This window comes from Neopelma chrysocephalum, unplaced genomic scaffold (genome assembly GCF_003984885.1).
Source record: "Neopelma chrysocephalum unplaced genomic scaffold, ASM398488v2 Primary Assembly neopelma1_135, whole genome shotgun sequence".
In the NCBI taxonomy this organism is placed as follows: domain Eukaryota; kingdom Metazoa; phylum Chordata; class Aves; order Passeriformes; family Pipridae; genus Neopelma; species Neopelma chrysocephalum.
The window spans coordinates 2,299,578-2,321,026 of NW_020897797.1; the positions used below are offsets into that span (position 1 = coordinate 2,299,578).

Consider the following 21,449-nt stretch of genomic DNA (forward strand, 5'->3'; position numbering starts at 1 on the left):
CCTGCATCCCGGGGATTGCCGGGACCACCGATGGGATCCTGCATCCCAGGGATTGCAGGTACCCTCCACTCTCTTTCACTATGGTTAATTATAAACTTACACAGACACACATGCACATGTGATTCCTTCACCTGCTTCCAGGACAAGCTGATTGCCACAGATACCTATTCATCACTTTACTTTCTCAACTTCTTAAATGCTTGAAGTAATCCAATCTGATCTTCAGGTGTCTGCAGGATGCAAAAAACTTGGAGAGGAACAAGCACTCAACTTTGCCACTAATACCTTCTCACTTTTGCTAAAGATGATACAAACCCTCTGCCCCCATCCTGTCTGTGCCAGCAGTGCCAGGCACAGCACTGGCTTGGGCACAGGCCAACCATGTACTGTGACACAACTCATGGGCTGTCACCTCCCTTCAGAGCATCTTCGTCCTTGTGCCCATTCCCTGCCCCACCGTCCTCATCTCACATTACCAGCTTTGTATTGAGCAGTGTCCACCAGGCCAGAAACTTGATTTTCAGTAAGCTGAAAAACTGCATTGACTTCAGTATTGGGAAGCAGGTACTGAAACCTGGTCTGCTACAACTTTGTGTCTTGTTTTGAGTGACGTTTTGAAGAAGTTACAAACTTCGACTGAAAAATTTAGCATTGCTGAGGCATTTATAATGCTGCTGTTTGGCATGGATTCCTCGTGGCAGGCAGAGAGGCCACACTGTGGCACTTACCCCAGAAAAGAAATTCTCCCTTTCTGTTTGGAGGTGCCGGTGAGCCCGCAGGGCAGGCCAGGTCTGGCTCCCAGCACTGCAGAGCTCAGGGCAGGCAGAACCACCACAGGCACCAGACCCAAGTGCAAACTGTGTGTGCTGCAGAGCTGGGAGGAAGGTTGGAGAAGAGGCAGGGCTTGCAGCCCCTGGTTCTTTTGCAAGCTAACACGAGAAGCCCACACATGATTTCTCTCCTGCATTCAATACACAGTTTCACAGACCTTACAGGAACTTAACTCTCTCTTTTGGAGCCTTCTATCCCCTCTGCGTAATTTCAGAGAAAAATTAATTACAATGTTATTAGTGAGGGCTCTCACAGACACAGTGTTTGACTGCACAAGTCTTGCTTCTCCAGAAAAGCAGGCTGAAGCCAGACTTACACAGGTTTACACTAGCTGAACCTACTGACTTCTCTTTGTCCTGTATGTCTACTCATATATGTAACAGAAAGTTATATCCTTTTATTTCAGCACCCTCCTTGTTTATATGATTAAGTTTTTATCTGGTAATAGATACAGGGCTGAGTTTTCTATAGCTATGATTAGCAGTAAGCAGTGAGAGTGCTTGTGAGAAAGAATTGTCAGGGCAGACTTGAACTGTTCAGCTGGTTACCCAAGTGAATATTTGCTTTGGAGAAACCAGCTTGTTTTCCTAAGATTATGATGATTATTAAATTTTGTATTTATTTACCACCGACCATTTTCTAGATATTTAAGAAGTAATCAGAAGCAAAGACTTGATCCTTTTCCATGTGCAGACCTTGTTAAAGAACTATTGTTCCCTTTAAAGCTAAACAACTGACCTGTATTTTTTAAATTATAAAGCTTGTTCCTCTGAGTATGTTGTGCCTGATACAAGCAAGTGTATACTAATAAAATTTTATATTTATTCAAAGGCTCACTTGGGGGTAGTAATAAATATTGGTTACTATTGTAGTTTTGTTGATAAATTAAATACAGTATGCTAAATATAGAACTGTGTTTCTTTAAGGGGATTCCTGTCCATAATGCCATCAGTTCTGGTAATCCTTCATCCTTCTGCTCAGATTCCCAAGTTGGCGATTCTTATTCATGCTGTTAAAGCCTGGTATTTACTTAGAAACTACTCCGTTATAGTACTCTTTTCCCCATATATTTTTTCCACAGCTCTCTGCTTTGGAGAACACAGTAGCATTTTTACATCCCACTAATGACAAACATTGCTCACTGTGTTCTGATGGAATCCTGCCACTGTTCGGCCTCACTGGGCCATCCCAAACTTTGCCTCTCAGAACTCATCGGTTACATTTGGAGAGTTGATAATTGTGTGAACTGTGCAAGGGGATGTGGGGATGCTGTGGGTGCAAGCTGGAGGTGCTGTGGGTGCAGGCTGGAAGTGCTGTGGGTACAGGCTGGAGGTGCTGTGGGTGCAGGCTGGAGGTGCTGTGGGTGCAGGCAGCTGTGAACCCCCTCATCCTGGGAGCCAAGCTGGTGACGCTGGCGCCGATCTGTGCCAGAATCGGTGCCGCCACATTAGCAGGGCTTTGTGTCCAGGCTCTCCTGCCAAGGACTATCGTGGACACACGGCTCCCAGACCTGCCTTGGAGCTCAGAGCAAAAGCACAGCGAGTTCATGCAGCTGTCTGTGCAGACATACCCTAAATAACCTCACAGCAGCTGTATATTCTTTGGGAGTCCAGTGTTGGGTTAAAATAACACTGTGAGACAGACTTGGTTAGGTTGTGGTTTGTGTTGTTTTGTTTGCTGTCAGCTGTAGGTGAAACTGGTAATACACCACGGACTGGAGATTGTCTGTTTTACTACTTAAGCTTGCCGTTTGTTAGGGATGAAAAGTTTGACCCAAACCCTCAGAGACCAGTACTGAAATTTGCAATCTGAAACTTCTGTCATGATTATAAAACAGTGCCTGGTATGGTCAGTATAATATCCATTCAGAAGGAAAACAGAGATGTCTAAAAGGCTATGAAATCTCTCTTTTTTTCCTGATTTATCATGACATTTAAATGAAGATGACATCCAAAATTAATTCACTCAATAATACTGGTTTTACATCAATGACAATACATGCAGTACTATTTCTTCTTATACGTCCTTGGTACTAAAAGGTACTTTGTGTTGTCTTGACAAATTCACATAATTTACCTGGAGGCTGAATGGGAAAGGATAGATGATATAAGCTTCTCCTTAGGTTGGGCTTGGTTTTTTCTGCTATGTGTAAGTTAAACTATTCCCTCTGGTCATTATTTCCTAAATACCAGTCACCCTGTTCTTATCCTTGTGCAGCTGCCAAACTGGGGCCTATTTAAAAGACAAGTAGATGTGGCACTTGGGGACATGGTTTAGTGGGACTTGGCAGTGCTGGGAGAACAGTTGGGCTTGATGATCTTAGAGGTCTTTTTAAATCTAAACACTTCTAAGATTCTATAATCAAGTGCAACCAAATTTATGCACTGTATTATCTAGTGAGGTGTTGAGAAGCAGCTGCAAAATGCTGCCTCTGGGTCTCTGAAGGGCCTGCTCAGAACAATGTTTTATAATGTACCAAAGCAGATGCATTTCCCATAGAATTAAATTGCTTTGAGAACACAGGGCTTTTTTCTTCACATTATTGGACTCTAGACCTTTCCCTCTATTTCACCTGTGATAGAAAAATACTGGAAGTTGGAAACATGCCTTCCCAACAGATGAAGTATGCTGGGTTAGTAGGGGAAAATATGGAAAACCTGTGGAATACCTAAATGATAACATAAAGTGTGTTTAGTATCCCATTTATGAACTACCTGCAATGTCTATCTCTGTAATACAGATAATAATAAAAATACATTTCACTCCGGTGAGAACAAGCTGTTAAGCCCTTTCCTAGGATATATAATCTGCAGTGTTTATTGTGGAGAAAGTCATTCTAGAGATGTGAGAGGGGATAAATATATTTACTTTCAGAGTGAAAAGCAAAACTGTACTTGGACGAAACTGGAAGAGAAGGATTACTGAAAGGGAAGAGGAACTGGCCAGAAAGCAATCTCACTTGACACCATTATACTACTCTAAATTCTCCATATTGCTATTGTATTGCAGAACTGATGTCAGATTACCCCAAAAGTCCTTCTTTGGGATTGCTTCATCTTCTTATTTAAACCTTATTAAGAATCCCTCCTCCATGCCTCAGATACCTTCAGAAGTTTCTCCACATTATCATCTGGAACATTATCAATGTTCTTAGCTGTGTTTAGGAATATTGAGTCGAATGGTCAGGTCAGATACTGTCTTCTGCTGTTTTCTTTTGCTTGAGCAACCCAGAGGTCCAAACTTTTCCAGTGAAAAATGACATGTTGCAGTTGTGCATGTTATAATGACAAAACTGGACCAGCTCAGCACAAATTATTTAGGGAGTGTCAGTAGGGATGTAGTGATGTGCAACAGAAATCTCTGGTCACAGAGTGGATGGGTGTGGAAAGCACTAATGGGTATGAACTGTTTGTGACTTGACAGAATTTTTCTGTAGTCTTCTAAGAGCTCTAAAATACTCAGTGTCTCACAAAGGAATGGGAATGACATGTGGAGCTTGAGGGGCTGGCTGGATTCCCTCAGTTTCCTTAGGACAAAACCAGTTGAATAACTCTGACATTTGTTTATAATCCGAATTTGTGTTTCAAATCCTTTTGCTCCTTTTTTAATCTAGAAACACTTCAAAGAACTGACAGAAGAGAAAATCAAGTATTATTAAGATTCTTGGCTCTTTCCACCGTGTGAAGCTGCACATGCATATTTAATAGATAATTTAGTTTTGTTTGCATTCTGACCTTTGAATTTAGGAAATGCCTTTTTTTTTTTATCAGAACAGCCAAAGTCTACAAGCCAGTCTGGGTTCTGCACGAACTATACCACAATCTCCTTTATCAGTCAGTGATCAGAGGTCACTGTTCATCCCTTCAAGCACTCAGAGATATATCACAGCAGCCTCACATGCAGGTGACAGAACAGCCATTGGACATCAGCCCTCACTGTGTGCTGTACAAAGTCCTGCCTTGTTTACATTAGCCCATAAAAACAGATTTCCTATTGCACATGAAAAATCCTGGCAGGATTTTTCCTATACATGTCAGTTTGTCATTAATAGTTACAAGTGTTAGATGAGAAGGAAAAGATCTCAACATTTTGGGTGAAAAATAAAAATCTTATTTTATACAGCAATTTGAAAAACAAAATCTCAAAATGTTGCATTTTATGACATATTAGAAATGTAGATTGGTTTCTTTCCTTGCATCCAGCTGTAAAATTAAACACAGTCACTGCAAGAAGTGTATTGCAGACAGTGAGATCTTAATATATTTTTGTTGCTTGAAGATCAAGAGTCAGATTTTCCATCACACCTGACACCTTTGAGCTTCCACTGTGCTCAGTAAAATAGCTTTATACTGAGGCCTTAAAAGTTAATTCACATTTCCAGTGCTGTTTATGACTGATAATTTAAGCACACAGAAACAGCTGCAACAGTCCTGTTTGATTTTGTATTTGGGGATTTTTTGAGCTTAGACACCATTTCATTCATATCAAGATAACTAAACTTTAAAAAAAGCTGTTTGCTATTTCTTGACTTGCAAAGGAGATGAGCCTTAGTAGCCCCCTGGATCTTCAGGAGGATTCTAGACCTCTCAACTCCTTCGAAAATCATGCTGTAATACTACAAAACTTTTAATAATACATGACATTGGTGATCACTCCACTGACTACAAGGGACCATGACAGTTCCTTAGGTGTGTTCAGCTCAGCAGCAGCCTGTCAGAGCACCAGGAGTCTGCTAAATTATTGGAGTCTGAGTAAGATCCATAGAGAGCCCAGGTGTCATTTTATTGCCTGTCTGGATTGCACACAAATATACTTGGGAAGGGGGTTCATCTCTATAAATGGGATGCCCCATGTGTATCTCACACACCCAATCCAGCCTAGTTCAGGGTGTGAGCATGAAAACCAGACCTGTAACATATCCCTGTAAGTCAGGGCAGACCATGTCACAGGGTGAAGCAGAGACAGGGATGGGTCTGGTCCTGCCACCACCACCACCATCACTTCTCTATTGCAGCCATGGCAGGGGGTCTTGCTCTGCAGGTGTTTTTCATGTTAGAAGAAAGCAAAAGGATATTCTGGAAAGAAAAAGTCATTCAGATCCCTCTTTCTCACTGATGAAATAATTTTAGTTACACTAGAGACTAAGAGCAAAGTCAAGCATGAAGCTACAGAAAGAGCCAGAGAAAGTTTCTTATCTCTATTACTGTAGAGTCTTATTTTCTCTGTTGCAAACTGTAACTCCATAAATGGTGGCTCCATGGAAGTGAAGCAGCCCATTTTGAAAGCAGATAGCACAGATAAGGAAAAGTGAGATAGTCCACTGCAATACAGAGATCACCTCAGGCATATTTTTCTTCACTGTAAATGGTTTGTCCTTAAATAAAATGCCTTAATTTCTCTGCTTCCTTATCTGTAAAATGGAGATACTGCCTTCCTGCATGAGAGGAGGTTGCATTAGTCAAGCATTTTAAGATGATTAAATGGCTTGTGCAGTGGAAATGCACATTATTATCATGTTGAGACTCGCAGGCACTGACCTTGACAGAAAGGTGAGCACCAGCCTGCCTGCATGATCAACAGCATTAGGGAAGCAGCACTTCACTTTCATGATGCTCAACTGTCATATAATCATCTCTAATGTGGCTGTTGGAGGCACTTCCCAGCCTCACTGGGAGAACTTGCTTAGGAAGGTCTTTTCCACGGATGCAATTACAAAATGAGAATGGGAGGGAGGGGACGGGATGAATGAAAACAAACATCATTCTAGGAACAACTGTTGGTGGTTAATACTTGACCATTACTTCTTGACAGGATTAATGTCTTTCTAATCACAGTAATCCCTTCTGATAACTTTATCCATAATCCATCTATTTCAAAGCAACATCCAGATGGCTTCTGGTGGAGAGGAAGACAAAATAAACATGCAGAATGGGGTCTTAACAGCAGTTTCTTGTATTTTCCCTTTCTGGGGATATAGGTTTTGATCTTGAGACAGGCCAAAAAATGTGCTTTTAGCAGAGAGCGCGAGAAAAAGCTAGAGAATTGCAGAGAAGATAGAAAGTTCTAATTTTATCTGTAAATGAAATACCTCATTGGTACTCTGATGTTTAACTGTGACAGCCAGAACAAGCCTAGAGGTGCTCAACAGGGTTTAGCTACTTGTTTGCCTGGGACTAATTAGATTTCCAAGATATTGGAAAGAATTCCATTCCTCTTTATGTCAAAAATTACCAATGTTTTAAACAATGTAGTAACTAAATTACATTTTTAATTAGTCCTGGAATTGATCAGGTCTTCCCCTTTCCTTTAGACTTGATAGTTTCTTTTCTATATAAGCTAAGAAATGGTCTCTGAACATGAAATTCCAATTTTGGGGACTTTTTCTTTTTTTGCTAGACTAATTAAATGAGTGAGATATACTGTAATTATTCAGAAAAGCTGCAGATTGTTTTTTATTGCCCTAATCCTGTTTTGTCTATTTGGCAATCATTAAAACATGGAAGCTACACATGAATCATATGTGTGGAAGCCATTTAGCTACACAGTAGGTCAAATGACTTTACTCTGTGAATCAAATATCTGTCCTGTTATTTCAAGCCTAACCAGATTCTGAGGCTTGACAAGAATTAAAGGTAGGCTGGTTTTCATTCCAGTGTGTTTCACAAGAGTCTAGTAGTGGAATCCATAGGAATATCTTTTTTCTGTCTTAGAATAAGCCTGCGAAATTTTTGGGAAGCTTTTATGTAGCCAAGAGTGTCTGATGAAAATTAGACTTAAAGGGAAAACCTGAACAGGATACAGTGATCTTGATTTAAACCATCTGGAAGCTTATTCCTCCTGACTTCCCTATTCCCTAGGAAAAAAGAAAAGTAATTTTTCTTGTCATTCTTTGGCTCCATTGTGTGAATGTTAGAGCTCAGGATCAACAGTGAGAAATTCCTGTGATGTAATTATGTATCACTTGCCTCATACAATAACTGTGATAATCAATATGCTTCCTAATCTTTATGTCTGTTGCCCTGTTCCTTCGAACATCAAACATGTGAAGTCAAATGAAAAAGAGTAAATGAGTGATTATTGTCTCATTCTGGTTATAGGCATTTCTTTCTGAAATGATTCTGAGCAGTTGCCTGAAATGACATGAGCAGTGTTACTGCCCAGCCTTTGGAGAACTGGTTCCAGTGGTCCCTTCCTAAAACTGAGCATTGCAGGCCATGGAAAACCCAGGCCTTTGTCTGACCCCAGCCCTTTGTTCATGCTTCTGTCACACCAGTTACCCCACTGCACCTCCATAGTTAATTACTTTTGAGGACTTTCTCATCACAGCATGGACTGAGCATGACTTTATCTGGTGACAGGATAATCTCATTACAGATGATGATCTTGTTAATGAATATCCCCAAGACAGAGCAATCTCATTATTAGCTCCCTCAGGATTTGTCACCTAAGAGCCAAGGTGTGATTAAATTTTAGCTGCACAGCATCTTCCCAAATCTTGTGGCTGAGGTAGCAACCCTAAAGGCACACGAACCACTGGGCATATTTAATTAAGATTTTTGTCCCTAAGTACATCTGGAAATACTTCTCAGGTGAGAAGTCAAGACAGGGTTCACCCCTCTGTTGTTCTGCAGAACAAACACAACGCAGTGGCAATAGGAACAGTGTGGCTTCACCGAACTGGGAGTGGCTTCACCACAATGGGAGTGGCTTCACCAGACTGGGAGTGGCTTCAGGGCAGTACCAAAAAGGGAAGTGAGCTGTCTGTCCCCTCAGCAGTACCCTCTCCAGGGATCACTCTGCTTGGTGTCCTGTCCACAAGTCACAGATCTGCTGGTCAACACTCAGGCCTTTGTACCGCCGGCATCACTGCCCTGAATAATGGATCTATAGAGAACACTGAAAATTATTACCATGAAAAACAGCCAGCTAGTTGAAAATCAACCTGATTTTAATTTTTATTTCTTTTTTTTTTCCTGGGAAGGAAATCCAGTACAATATAGGTATCTAGTCTGGGCAGCAACGAATTGGCTCAATGGCCTGTGAAATCTCAGCCTGCAAGAACAGATCAGTCCTAGAAATCTAATAACAACACAGAGGCTTTTTAACAGGAAACTGATACATTATTTTGAGATAAATGTATTTCACTCAACTATTTTATAAAAAAAAATGTTTTAGAATATTTACTCTTCTGTATGGACCCATCCAAGGGAAATTCCAAGGAACTAAGTAGCATTCCTACTACTGTATTTTTAGTATGTAGTCCTGTGTTTGTACACAGTGCTTTACAGACACACTGAAATGCACAATTTTAATCAAATATAATGATAAATGAGAGCAAAACAACAAGGTTACCAGAGTGAGAGCTACTGAGATGCTCACTTTCTGAATGATCCATTTTCTGAATGATCCAAACTACAGTGCACCCCTGCTCCTACAGTGTTAACAAAACCCATGCTGGATGAGAGATTGGCAGTGCAGAAAAGCAATACATTTTCTTAATTAATCTAGTGGATAGCAGGAACCTGAACACTAAATCCACCCATTTGATTTCATTAAATCTACTATAAAGGTTAAGCTGCACTTTAGCATTGGCTTCAGACAACCTCCCTCAGCAGAGTGAGGTCAAGGAGATCTCATTCAAGGAGGTGCAGCTTAGTAAATGTTTATGAGAAAAGGCCTGATAAACGGGTCTGTTTTGATGAGAAAACTGGACAGTGGGGCACACCAAATAGTAAATGCAGGATTTTACTTCACCTGCACTTTTCCTGAGATGCATGCTTTGGAGAGTTCACAGAGAATTGTTCCAAGTTAAATCTCAATTTAAAGCTCCCTGGTAAAGCGAAAGTATATAGTGCTTTGAATTGATTTAGAAAGAAAAAAAGTATTCTTTTAGGTAAAGAAAGGACTATGTGACAAAATTGCTCCTTGGTGTTTTTAATTTTGAAGTTGTGGTCCTACCTCACACACGAAGGGGTGACGAGGTTGATCAGATTTCCCTCACAGATCCCTTCAAACCTGAATTATTGTATGATTCTATAAAATTATATGTAGAGTTTCATACCTAGGTTTTTCTGACTGACTGTTGCCACTGCTCCTGTGAACTGAGCCATTACATATGTAGCTCATATAAAACTGTCCCTCGAATTTCAGGGAACAGCCAGCAGGATTTAACCCCCACATGTGCAACCTGAGATTGCAACTTCCTTCAATTAACCCGGAATTCACATGGCAACTGGGAAACACTCCTTTAGATGCAGAGGATACAGTTTAGTGTTCCTGGCAAGCTTCTAAAAGCATTGATGTGTAGGCAATCCTAAGAGAAGCAGGTAGACTGGAATAATTAGGAAATTAGGCTTTCAGCTGCATTAATGTGATGCACAAGATACAATTTGTGTTGTGTTCCCTTTCCACAGCTTGATGTCTGGGCTGGCAGCCCTGGATGCCAAGACTTCCAGTCGATTAGGGATCATAACCGTCACTTACTACCTGTGGACAACGTTTGTGGCTGTGATTGTGGGAATAATTATGGTGTCCATTATCCATCCTGGTGGAGCAGCACAGAAGGAGAGCACTGAGGAGGGCGGGAAGCCCATCATGAGCTCTGCAGATGCTCTGCTGGACTTAATCCGGTAACGACATTCATTCTTTCCGCTTTCTGAACAGAACATTTTGTACATAACTGCGTGAGGATGGCCTGAGAATAGGATCTGAATTTAAGGATGAACATTTTGCTTAAATTTAGAAAACAGTAAATTTCAGAAGATGATTTTCAGGTTATCAGATGTTTATACTGGCTGTTTCTAGTAAAATTTAAATGAATGGCCACCAACTAACAACACTGGAGCAGGTCTTTTGTAGTCCACAGAATTCCATGTAGCCTGTGGACCTCCCCATCAAATCTATTATTAATATCAGGAAAGTAGTTAATGTAAATAAGGCCAGAAGGTTATAATAGACAAAACCTTAAATATAAGGGCTGAAATCCCCATTTTTCAGAAAATAATTCTGAAAAGTGCTTTTACAACTGCTCGTAGCAACTCCCAGATAAAGGACATGATTAGAAAGACCCTGTTGTGTATTACTTGTTTTGCTTTGTGGCTTTTTCTTATTTGTTTTACTTTGGCAAAAGGGATGGTTGTTCTTTTAGAGCGGCATGAGGGCACTGCTGGATTTTGGCAGAATATCCCTCTTTGTCCCAACATTCCAGGTGCTAGTGCAATTAATTTCCTGACTGAACATAGTATTTGCCTCAGATTTATTTTGCTCATGCAGAAAGACCAAGTTTGCCTTTGTTTGGTAGTTCCTCAAGTCAGTGATCTCGTACTACAGCGGGCAAGGGCTTCTAGGCCAAGGGTGTGTCTGAACCACAAAGAATTCTCTTTGGAGCTCAACTTACTGAAATTAAAAATGTTGCACAGTTTGTCTTTCAAAAACCCAAATTCCTGATCCTGACAGCATGTCAGCACACAAATACTTTAATTAGATTTTCTAGGACCTCAAATTAGAAGGAACTGTGAGAAAAGGCTTATAACAATGGCTTTTTTTCTCCTCCAAGTTGCATTTAGCCAGGCCACCTGTATTTTATCAATGTCTAACTGTGAATGGGCAAAATGATTTTGACCATGAAGCAGCAGCTGAGAGCACCCTCTTTTGTAGCTTTCCAAAAAACCATTTTTATCTGCAATGGGAAGATGCCCCTTCATGGCATCTGTATCTCCCCAGTGACTTTGCCATGATGGAAAAGTGCAGTGGAATTCACACATGTCTGTCTGTGACATCATGTTAAGTCACATTATTCTGATTCTGCTCCATACAGGACTGTAATTCCTGCACCAAGAGGAAGGCCCTGAGCAGGTTACTGGAGCTTTGAATCCCTTAGTATGACAGAGTAGCATAAGTAAAAGAGAATCTAAGAAAAATGTAACCTTAATGATTGTCTTCATAGTGGCAGTGTTTGGAGACCATTTCTGGTGTGCTGAGCTAAGTCCTTGGTCCTGGACAAGTAAAGGCACAGTGGGACATATGTGGCAATGTCACATCCAAACTGACCTTACAGCTCTGTCTGGGAAGGGTCTCCCTCACCACAGATTCCCATCCCCTTTCTCACACCAGCCCAGTTGCCTTTTGAGAGTCAGAGTAAGCTCGTCATGGAGATGAGTCAGGCAGAAAGTAATTTGGGTTTTTAAAATCTAAATTAAATTCTATAGTATTGTATTTGTATAAACCAACCAAATCTGTGACTGGAACCCAGGATCTGAGTTATAATCTCATCTCTCACATCTGTCTGGCTCATCCCTGTACATCAGGGGTGTGGTGGTGAGATCTGGGAACACTTTATTCCACTGAGCCTCACTGCAGGTAACACACCATGTCCTGATCTAAACATTTCCAATCATCATCTATAATTTCACTTCCTCCAACATTTACTTGAGCAAATGATAACAGCTTGCATACACATTTCAGGTATTCAAGTGTCCAACCAGGCATGTGCTTTTTAGCCTGCAAAACCTTAAATGCTTCCCTGGTTTGGGCAGGTGTCAACAGTGACAGGTCAACAAGCCACTGTCTTCAGCAAAGGTTAAAAAGATAGAATAAAGCTCACTCTCCTTTTGCCGTGCTCAGCAGCTGTCACAGCTGCAATCCTTCCACCCCCAGTGCACAAACGGATGGTTTTTATTCCTCCACGACAGAAATAACCACATTTACTAAATAAAAAAATAATAACAACACAAATGTGGGGAATGGGCTTTCAGCCTAGGCAAACACTAGGGGTGAAATTCTGGCTCTGCTGAAGTCAGTTGCAAAACTCTTAAATATCACTGTGGAAGTCTGGATTAAATGTAGTGATGTATCTGCTGGTTTGAGCTGGAAAAGCTGATCCTTTAGCTCAATGGTAAATCACTTCCATTCACAGCTGGAGACCGTCTCATTCGGCCCAGATTGGCTTATCTTCTCAATTCAGTAATTTCCTCTCGATTTATCAATTGCACGTGTGCCCAGAAGTTTACACAGGAAACATCTGCTATTCTGCAAATGAAGAACGCTAAGTGTACAAGCGGAGAGATGATATATGGGACATAATTGTGGGGTTTACTTCAAAAGCAGGAATCTTGGCACAGGGATACATTTATTCACCCTCATTGATTTCAGATTTTAAGCCACTTTGAAACGATGAAATGCATTATTATTTCCTGTGATGTTATATATGACATTGTCAGGTCTGGAACTTTTGGCAGGAATGATGTTGCTAGAAATTGAATTTGTTGAATTTTTGAGTGAGGATTTTGCTTTTAGACATGGTTTTAATCAGAAATTAAAGAATCTACTAACTCAGCAATAAATACAACAACAACAACAACAAAAAACTAGTGCAGACCCTCATGGTTATCCTCAGCACCTGCAACACTAATCAAGAACCACGTTGTTATTATTATTATTATGCATTATTTTGCAGATGGTGCTTCCCCTGTATATTTGTCCATTATGTTAAAAAAACCCCAAACCATCAATAAACCCTGTAGTGTATATGACTTGAGGAGGAGATCACAGTGATACTGTGCTGCACAACTCTGAAATGGCTCTAAACCTCACACCAACCAGGACATACAGAATCTCATCAACGTTATGAATTTCATGCTTCAAAAATTGTATCCACAGCAGCACTTGAAAAACTTCCTGTCTAAAGGGAACCCCAGGAGACAGGGGACAAGACATATGGATGTGACCCTGCCCCTACAGAGGCCACTGACTGCAGCACAAGTGTTCTCAACATTCAATTAGTATTGATACCTAAAATCTTTACTACTGCTTTGGCCTTAAATGTCTGAATTCTTGCTCTAATTCGATCCACCTTTAAACCAAACACACGTTCTGCTGTCTGTGGAAGATGGTTCACCTTCGTACCTGTGCAGGAGGTGCTGCTCTGAGGATGCTTCTCTTTAGCTGCCACTTTATTCCTATGTTGAGACAGATGTAAGAAACTTCCCTAACTTTATTCAAGGCTCCAGGTGCGAGCACTGAAAGCCCTATGAAAGTATATTTTCATCCATATTTAAAGCTATAAATCCTCGGGCTAAGGATCATCTTGTTCTCTTTAGGCACCTGGTGCTTTATGAATTTTTATGGATTTATTCTCCTGATGTGCAATACTTCTGTGAGGTAGGAAAGGGCCATTTTCCTTTCCTAGCTAGAGAAAAAAAAACATATGGAAAAGAAATTACCTCACTGAGGATTGTTCAGAGAAATCTGTGGGGCCAGAGGAAATATTCCCAGCTCATTCAGGACCTAGTAGGGGCCTTGTTCTAGGACTGTGGCTTTTGGGGACCTCAATAGCAATAGCAATGAATCAACACACATCTTTACCTTCTTTCTCATGTGTGAATTATTGACATTAACTTTGTACTATGTCCCCAAAAATAGAAGAGTGAAATTTTAGTAGCCTCTTGTGAGTTAAGAAATTAAGAAAGGCAAGATACCTTTTTTTTCTAAAGTCATTCAAACTTTGAGTGTTTTATTCAATAGGACAAAAAGGGATATACTTACAGGAATAGCATTCAATTTAAAATATTAGGTTTGTCTAGTTCTGTAGCATATATTCACCTGACTAGGAAAATAGAAAATGCCTATAATTTGGGGAGAAACATTTGTAAAACTAGATCTATGAGTCAGGGCCACACTGTTTACATTAGCAGTTAATACTTCCATAACATCTGTTACCTTTGATTTAGAAGGGGAAGTCCTGCTGCAACTGAAATCAGGCCACCTGCATTTGTCACCAAGGGAAACAAAATTTGGCTTATGAGATAAAACAAGCAAGCAAACACCATAAACACTCACGTGAGGAAAGAGATCCCAGGAAAACCGGAGTTGCCAGCCCTGCTGTTTTATACAGGGCTGACTGCAATTTTGGGCACCAACAGGTGCAAGGTTAATACACATCTTTAGTTTTTCTCCAGTCTAACAGCATGACCTCCCAAGCTTATTCAGTTCAAAAGCTCCAAATAGAACAATTCAGTGAATTCAGTCAGGATCAAATCCCACCTTAAGCCATGACAAATACATTTGTACATTTCTAAAATTCACCGGAAGGAGAAGTCAGAGCCTTTTATCACTGAATATTCAGGATTGCATCCAATTTAATAGCAGGTACCCAGAAACTCAATCTGGCTTAACCAAGAGAGGTTTTATTTTTATACCATTAAGAGTAACAAGAGGATATAAACACTGTAGAGGATTTATGCTTTCATGGGAATGCTGAGCACTCTTTAAAATCACTTCCTTTCCCTTTTTTCAAGCTAAGGGCTATATTCTATTTTATTGAAATTGTGTTTCTTGAAAACGGGGCAGGAGAAAACCAGTATCTGCTGTAGTTTTGAAAAAGTCCAGGCTGTGCAGTACAAGAAATCACATTTTAAAATGTTTACAACTGAAGACTGCATCGTATGTACATACAATAAGATATTTAAAAGTGCATTAAATAACTTATACTTTTTGAAATAACTATGCTGTACATCAATGTGTCTTTTGCCAAAAGCCACTGTGTGCTATGACAGAAATATTTATCTGTCCCTTATGGCAAACTACCATTTTTTACTCATTTCAGATTGCCAGTTTTCTCTTGTCTCCCCAAACCAGGCTGGTGCCAGCACTGCTCTGCACTGTGACCATGTGGTCACTTCTGGTTAATTTTTTAAGAGTTCAATTTGCACAAGAGCCTGAACCTCAAGTATTTACAAAATTACTCTGAAGCCTCTAAATGTGTGATTCCTATTTGGCACAAAAGGAAACCAACATGGAAAAAAGATCATTCCATGATAAAAACAATGGACTACGAAGCAGATTCTGCTCTCTGGTCAGGAGACCTTTGTCCAAGAGGGGGAGAGCACAGGGCCAGGAGTTAAAACTCCATTAGGAAAGCTTCAGCCTTGAAGGGGAATAAATCATCCATCCTCCTGACAATTGGTCTGGACATCTTCCAGTGTAAACATACACTTTTTATGAGCTAACTTTGCCTTGCTGAAACCACGGTGGAAACGCGTGGGCCTGTCATGTTACCTTTGATGTGATTCAGCCTTTTCAAGATTCCTGAAGATGTGAGGTACTTGTGCTTCCAGTCCAAAGAATGATTTTCTTAGAAAGCCATAGCCCTGCTGGGGCTGTGTCAGGATCTTTTCTTTCAGAGTAAGCAGGGTAAGGAGGTTCACCCTCTCTTACTGGAGTAAAATGCCATGCAGCCCTCAGGACAGATAAAAATTTCATGTGTTTGGCAAATTATTCCACAATTTGAGTTCTGCTCTGATCTTCAAAAAAGATGAGCAAGACAAAATGGCTTAGACCTGATTAGTGATTTTTTTGCATTCTATTTATACTTTTTATCACCATAATGAGGATTTAAATGCCTCATTGGTTCTGCAAAAGCCTTCTATGGTTCTTTTAGCAGGAGGTAGCGTGATTGATACTGTGAAATGAGACGAGGCACTGGAGGTGACTTCTGATGTGCAAGATGCTTTCTCCCATGGCCCTGTGACAGGTCATTTGTTCAGTCCTGCTGGATTAAATGTTGCCCTCTCTTTCAGGAATGGAAACCCTGCTACAGCCCCCTGACAGCAGCAGGAAGGTGTTTCAGATGTATATCTGTATGACTAAGGACAGGATTTGGGACTCCTGTGTAACAGTAGTCAGGGTTCTACACAGCTGATCATGAAATCATGTAGAGGACATCAAAAGTAAATGAATTTTTGAGATTAGGATAATGCTACTGAGAAGGATGTCAGACTATAGTAAATAGGAACCACAGTGCTACACATACATAAAAAAACTTGGAAACTTTACAGTTGTCATGTGAAGCTCTTCAGACTCCATTTTTACTCTCTCTGTACCCTTGCTGTACAGAGAAGGTCTCAAAAGCTTAGATATTAGGATACTGTCAAATTCTCAACCTTAAAACAATGTTCCTGCAAGCTCAGCTACGCTCGTTCAAATTTGAGAGCAGTGTCCAAAGCTGCTTTATGCCCAGTGCAAATATAGGCCAATAAATATTATGAGGACACGTATGTAGCAAAGACCCAGTCTGGTGGCTTTAATTCCACAGCGTGGGAGACTGCAGCCAGACTGTCTGGTGTGGCAGGGATTAGGTGCTGATAACATCAGTCTGAGAGCAAAACCAGATTGCTCTGCAGAGCACAAAGTGTGCCAGAGGGAAGGGGTGTTCTGAGGCAAGGAAACAACATCTGCCGTACCTGGGGCTGCTCTTAGAGCCAATGGCCTAATTTCTCATTGAAAAGATCTGCTAAAGCTGAATGCTCTGAGTTAACAGATGTTGTAGTCAGGACTCAGAATGAGTGTTTCAGATACTCAGTAGTATTACTGCAACCAGAATTCAGTCTGTTATTTCTAATAGAAGTTATCCAGGAGATGTCAAACAGACACTACTGTAGCACCAGTAGCTGCAGGCTAATGTTCTGTGGGCAATTCAGCCAAGAGTGTCCCAGGAACACAGGTTAACAGTGCTGGTGTTTCTATCTCTGCTGTAGTTCTCAGAGCCAGCCACCTTGTGAAGAGAGCAAGAGGGCTCCCACGTCCTGGGGGCAGTGCCAAGGCATGGCCTGAAGTGATTCCTAGCACCAATCAGCTTCCTAAAGCAGCTGAAATTTAGAGGAGTAAAAATGGTCGATTGTGTTAATTCATAGGTTAGTTGTGGGAGACAATGGGAAAGGAAAGAGGACCTCCTGTTTTTGGCAGTGTAAGGTACTAGGTAGTCCTGTGTCTAATGGGAAGCTGCACCCTCAGACCTGCTGCTCAGACCAGGTGCTGTCTGTACTTGATACAAATCTTTAGGATTTTCTCAAAATCCACGGCTCCAAATTGCAGAACGCACATTGCCATAGTAGTTCCATATTCCATATGCATACACATTTCTAACTGGATACATCTCCATCTGAATCCTCTTATCCCATACAGAACCAGGGAAGGCCTCCAAGATGTGCTGGAAGGCCGAGGCTGTGCACGCTGGCAGGCTGTGGTCAAAGACAGTGATTAGTAGGTCACTGAGCGCGTGTGCTGCTGTCACAGCAGATGCAGACCGGGCACCCACCCCCTGCCAGCTGGGGCTCAGCAGCTCAGGTCTGGAGAAGGTTCACTGACCTGAGACTGAAGTTTCATGCACATTCACCCTTCAGCCTGTGTTGAACGGTCCTGCTCTGTCTGGCAGAGCTCCGGAAGAAGAAGATGCTCTGGGAAATGTTATTCCTCAGGGCAGGCACTATTTAGCTGTTAATTTTTTATATAACTAGAAAGCTTATGTCTCAGTTTCTGTTTTACAACCATATCCTTGTCTCAGACCTAAATTTATCTATGTTTTAAATCATCCTCACTCACTGTTATGCACTAGATTTAATTCCCTACTATTATGTGAAATTATTTCTGCTAGGAATGCTGAATTGTGTCACTGAGGTTAGAGACAAAGTTGCCTGTACTAGAGAAATGAATCCCAGATCACTCTAAGTATTCTGCACTATTATTTTGTGTTCTGTGTCTTGTAAGCAATCTGAAAGTAATGCTGAAACTTTAGAAGTATTTTATCTACTTGGCTTTCCTAACTGAATAAACACAACAGCATTTATAGGTGGCGACAGCAGCAATTAGCTCAGCTTGAATTATTGCTTTATAAGTACTGGCAATGTCTTTAATTCAGTGCAGGTCAGTGATAAACACAGGGCCTGTTCTGAGTACAGACATGGCCTCACTTCATGATCCTGATATCAGATCCATGTGGGTAGATCTTTACCTTATCCAGAGTAGCAGTAAAAATGCCAATCTTGGCCCAAATGGACCAAATCATCCCCCAGCTCTAGGTGACAGTTTGATACTTTCTCCTCATTATTGTAGTCCATTAAAGTTCTCATCTACCAATTGCTCTCTTAAATGTTTTTAATTAACAAAACTTAATTTTGGCTAATACTAGATTTTCTCAATCCAAGTAAACCAGCTTAAAATAAAAAATAAGCCGAGGCTCTGGCAAAAACATTCAGGTCAGCCTTTCACTGGATAAATTGTGTAATTTTGGTAAGGCTGGAATCAAAGACTGGATCACAGTGCATAATATATTAAAAACTATTGGGAGAATTCCAGTATCTAGTATTAAGTGGGTAGTTGTAATTCCTGCAGGATAAAGAATGATAAAGAAACAAAATGCTTTAATCCTCTACAAATTTGTCTGACATTTAATCTAGCTACTAACCATATGATATTTCCTTTCTCGAGCAGTCTTAATTGTTCTTAATTCTACTAATTAGGACTGTGAGGGAGAAAGTGGAAATCATCAGCAATTAAATTCATGTTTCTGTGTAAAGCCAGGGCTCCTACGTGAGGTGCATGTTCAGAGTTGTGCAGGACTGCTCAGGGTGGATCTGTTCTTTCAGAATATTTCACATTCACAAGCAGCCCAGGGCACAACCATCACACTGTGCACTCCTGTAGCACCTTTCCGCCCATCATCTCAAATCACAAACCAAAGATGATTTAATATTAATGAAGCCTTTAACATGAGGGAAGCAGAATTCCCTCATGCAGCATAATAAAGCAGTAAGCATCTTTCCTCTCCAGTGCTTCCCCTCCCTACAAACAACCCCTCCATCCTCCCCGGTCCAGCTCCATCCAGCTGTTCTTCACTCAGTCCCGTGTCAGCCAAGCCCCCAGGGCTCAGGCAGAAGGTTCTGCCCTGATAGGAAAGTGAAGCACAGCTGCTTGTTGTCTGTGTCCTGCTTTGGCTGCAGATTCAACATCTGAACCAGAGAATTACCAGCTTTGTGGAGGGTTTACAGAGCCAACCTCACGCTTTGTGCTGTTGTTTCCAGGGTGGAAGCTGTGAATATTATCCCCCAGGAATGCCAGGTCTGCCTGCCAGAGGTTGCTAATCTGACCTGCCTCACCTGCCTCAGGTGAGGAAAGGTCAGGACAGTTAAAGATTTACTAAAGTGCTGCTCATCAACCTCATCTGTTGCCTGTCAGTAACTCATCTGTGTAACACCAGCTTACCCAAAGCACCGGCCTTACCAAAATGACACATGATGCCTTTTTGTGGCTCATCTGCTTTCACACAGTAGGCCAACAAAACCACCTCATTTGAGTCTTCTGTTTCAATCATTAGACAGTACTACTACTCTTCAATTAAAATTCTTCTCCCTCTAATTTAACCTAAAAAGGATAATTAATTATCTCTTTGTAGCAATTGCTCTCAGTGCCTGATGCTACTGATGCAGCACCTACCTCATACTTTTAAGTGTGACCATAATGTCATATGATGATCACTTAAAATAGAAAAAAAAATTGTTTTTTCTAAGCAAGGGTTGCACAGTGACTCCATTAGCACAAAGTATGTGCTGCTGCTGGAAAGAGGAAAGCAGCTCTGGGAAATGTCTCCATCCAGCATTTAGCTGGATACATACATAGCAACTCTTTTTGGAATAAGAATAGGCTTTTCACATATATTTAAGTGTTATCCTGTTTTGAGGCTTAAGCAGGACTTCAAATTAAAAGTAATTTTGTTGGAGAATTCAGGCATTTCTCCTGTCATATATATATGAAAGCAGAGAATTAGGTCATAGACTGTCACTGTCTTCTGCCTCCAGGTTCAGAAGCTTAGGGTTGGATATAAATCAGTCCTGAAAATGATACTATTAGAATCATCACACAAATCTTGATTCCCAAATGCTGTATGGAAATATATGACTTTTTAGATTTTTTGCCCAACTATATTTTGATTCCTCTTTGAAGCCTGTAGAGGGTGTGCTCTCCATTTCAAATTAGGATCGAATGTCTTTCTGCAAAGTAGTAATCTGGATCACACTGCAGTTATAAACTAGCTCTAGACATTATTGGGTGAAATGTTACAGACTAAGATACAGTCAGAAAAGGTGACAAAACCAGTCCCTTTTGGAATTAAAAGTCCGTCAGTCTCACTGTAGATCTCACAGCATTTGCTCATTGTCTTCCTCTGTAGCTCAGCAAAAATGAGTTGTTGGCCTCATTCAGGCTCTTGTTCTGAAGCCTCAGAACCATATGAAAGTAAAATATAGCAGAGACTGTGCAGCTCTAATCTCAACTCTTTTAATCAGGAATGATATTCTCTTTTTGAAAAGCAAACTGTTCTTGACCAAACCACTGCAAAGTTTACACCACTTACAATTCCAGTGATGAAAATGTATCGGGGGGTACCACGGTTTATGAATTAACTCACAGGAGTGCTCAGAAGTCCCAAAGTAGATTATAGCGCCCAGGGGTCTCAGGAATACATCCCTGAACACTGACTGTGTCTTGAACAGCTCATTATCTAACTAGGGAAGACAAACTATGGAATAAAGTTAGTAGATGGGGGAGGGAATTATAGCGATTATGTTGCCCCAGTTATAAAATGGAGATTGTGGCAGAGTCAGAAACTGAAGCTGGAGCTCCTGGGTCTCTGTGCAGGTATTCAGAAGCAAGTCCCAAAACTTCAGTTCTGTGGAACTGACTCTGTTGAGCCTTGCTGGCTGGATGGCACTCTGAGGAGAAGAGAGGGGCAGGGCTCTCCACCCTGGCTCTCTGGGAGGATAAAGAACTGATTTATTGTGGGAGACCCA

The 21,449-nt window shown here is 41.0% G+C and overlaps 1 protein-coding gene across 2 annotated transcripts in view; it reads left to right on the forward strand.

Annotated features, from left to right (window-relative positions):
- Positions 1-21,449, forward strand: part of SLC1A7 (solute carrier family 1 member 7) — a 47,510-nt gene that overhangs the window by 4,514 nt on the left and 21,547 nt on the right. For both annotated transcript variants that reach the window (XM_027698965.1, XM_027698964.1), the window contains exon 3: positions 10,245-10,460. In XM_027698965.1, coding sequence (XP_027554766.1) covers positions 10,245-10,460 — 216 coding nt within the window. The remainder of the gene's footprint in view (positions 1-10,244; positions 10,461-21,449) is intronic.